Consider the following 2,085-nt stretch of genomic DNA (forward strand, 5'->3'; position numbering starts at 1 on the left):
GTTTGCCCTTGGTGACCAAAGCGGTCATGCCATAAACCGAAAGAATGTGTATCTTTGAATTTCTCCGCAAGTGCAACGCAGGAAATTTGGGGCCCGATATAAGAGTAATACAAGCCTGAAGAAAATGAAGGAAGTTCTTCGATTTCCTTTTTCTGGTTATTTACCATTTTGGTCAAGACATGGAATTCGGTATTGTTTTTGATTTAGTTTCTATGTGAAACTCGTTGGACCGAATATCCTTAAAACTAAGTAAGATTCTTTTTGATTGAGGATATAGGAGGGCAGTTTCGATTATTAACTTTGTTCCATTAAAAAGAATAAGTGAAACTCTTCCAGAGCTCACAATAGGAATCTTCTGTCTGTCAAAACAGTGTGCGTGGTTGCACTATCTATCAAACATAAAGCCGAAACATCCCCCATATCTCTATAGAGAAACGAGTAATCAGGAAAACGAGGGATGAATATTCTATTCATAAGAAGATTTATTTAAATAACATAGAATATTTATTCAAAATGCATACATGCACTTAAAAGTATGAAAGAAACTGTCGCGGCCAATCGACGATTGTTACATAAAAAACGAGGATAGAAAGAAAAGAAAGATCACTCTTGATCTCCATAATCTTCAAGCTCATACTTCATGAGGTCATCATCATCAGCATTATCAAGTGCGTTTGCTTCTGGTAACGCAACATGGTGTGACTCATCTTTAGGCCGCGTTTTGTCCCTCTTAATTATTTGCTGATATGCCTCAACCAAGTGCTTCGAGGTGCGACATGTACGTGACCAGTGTCCTGTGCACCCACATCTATACCAGGTTTGTTGCTGCCCGGAATGATTGTTGGATGAGCTTGGTTGTTCCTGATTTTTCGACTGCCTTTGCTTGTTGCGGGAGTTATGATTCTTATTACTTCCATGTTTTCCTCCACAACTTGGACCCCTTCCACGACCTCTTCCTCGTCCTCTACCTTGGTTCCCCCTAGTGTTGCTCGACTGGGCAACATGGTGTGCTTCAAGCACTGGTGCAGAGCCAACAGGGCGTGCAGTATGGTTTCGCATTAACAATTGGTTATGCTTCTCAGCTACTAGGAGGGCGGAAATCAGCTCAACATGCTCGGTATAGTTTTTGGCCCTGTACTGCTGTTGGAGTACAAGGTTACTAGCATGAAATGTGGATAAAGTCTTTTTGATCAAGTCTTTGTCAGAAACTTCTTGTTTATAGAGTTTGAGTTGTGACACAATTCTATGTAATGTCGAATTATATTCAATGACAGACTTATAGTCTTGGAACCTCAAATTCAGCCAGTCATATTGTGTCTGGGGGAGGACAAGTGATATTTGTTGATCAAAACGGTCCTTGAGAGATTTCCATAAAATGTAGGGGTCCTTTTCGGTAAGATATTCATTCTTAAGATCATGATTAAGATGGTAACGGAGGAAGATGAGCGCTTTGGCCTTCTGGGCCGCATTACTTGTGGAATCAGCAATAATAGTATCTTGTAGCTTAGTTGATGCGAGATAGATCTCAACATCAAGAGCCCAAGTTAAATATTTACTCCCGTCTAAGGCCAGTTCTATAAATTCACGCTTGGTTAGTGCAGCCATAATCGTTCACCGATGTTGAGCGTGCTGATAACGTGTTAAATTGCAGGTTTGTCTGCAGGCCTTTAGTTCATGGAGAACAATAACAAAGAGTAATAATAGCAAGAAGAAGAATAAAGAGCAGAGAAAAGTAATTCTTATTATCATCCAGGGAAGGAACTCTGTACATCATTACAATGGTATATATAACATCTCTATCATAATAGCCTTCAGGACTCTTACAGAATTAGGACTCCTACAGTATTAAGAATCCTATCATCAATAGAATAATGTCCACATAAGATTTTACAATAATTTCATATTTAATGGTTTAATAGTTGTCTCTTACAGGGCGTTTGGTTGGAGAGGGGGAATTACGTGGGAACGGAATTGCAATTCCATGGGAGATGAATTACTGGGAATAAAGTGGGAATTTAAATTCCAGTGTTTGGTTTACATGAATAGAATTACTGGGAATTCCAATTCCAATGTTTGGTATACATG

The 2,085-nt window shown here is 39.3% G+C and overlaps 1 protein-coding gene across 1 annotated transcript; it reads right to left on the minus strand.

Annotated features, from left to right (window-relative positions):
• Nucleotides 1–603: 603 nt before the first annotated feature.
• Nucleotides 604–1,605, minus strand: LOC109172070. The gene has a single exon (XM_019321237.1). The coding sequence runs from the start codon at nucleotides 1,603–1,605 to the stop codon at nucleotides 604–606; it is 1,002 nt and encodes a 333-aa protein (XP_019176782.1).
• Nucleotides 1,606–2,085: the final 480 nt, after the last annotated feature.

The sequence above is a fragment of the Ipomoea nil genome, unplaced genomic scaffold (assembly GCF_001879475.1).
Source record: "Ipomoea nil cultivar Tokyo-kokei standard unplaced genomic scaffold, Asagao_1.1 scaffold0143, whole genome shotgun sequence".
In the NCBI taxonomy this organism is placed as follows: domain Eukaryota; kingdom Viridiplantae; phylum Streptophyta; class Magnoliopsida; order Solanales; family Convolvulaceae; genus Ipomoea; species Ipomoea nil.

What these genes read in the sequence shown, in the direction of transcription:
- LOC109172070 (XM_019321237.1), bottom strand. Translation starts at nt 1,605, where the DNA reads ATGGCTGCACTAACCAAGCGTGAATTTATAGAACTGGCCTTAGACGGG.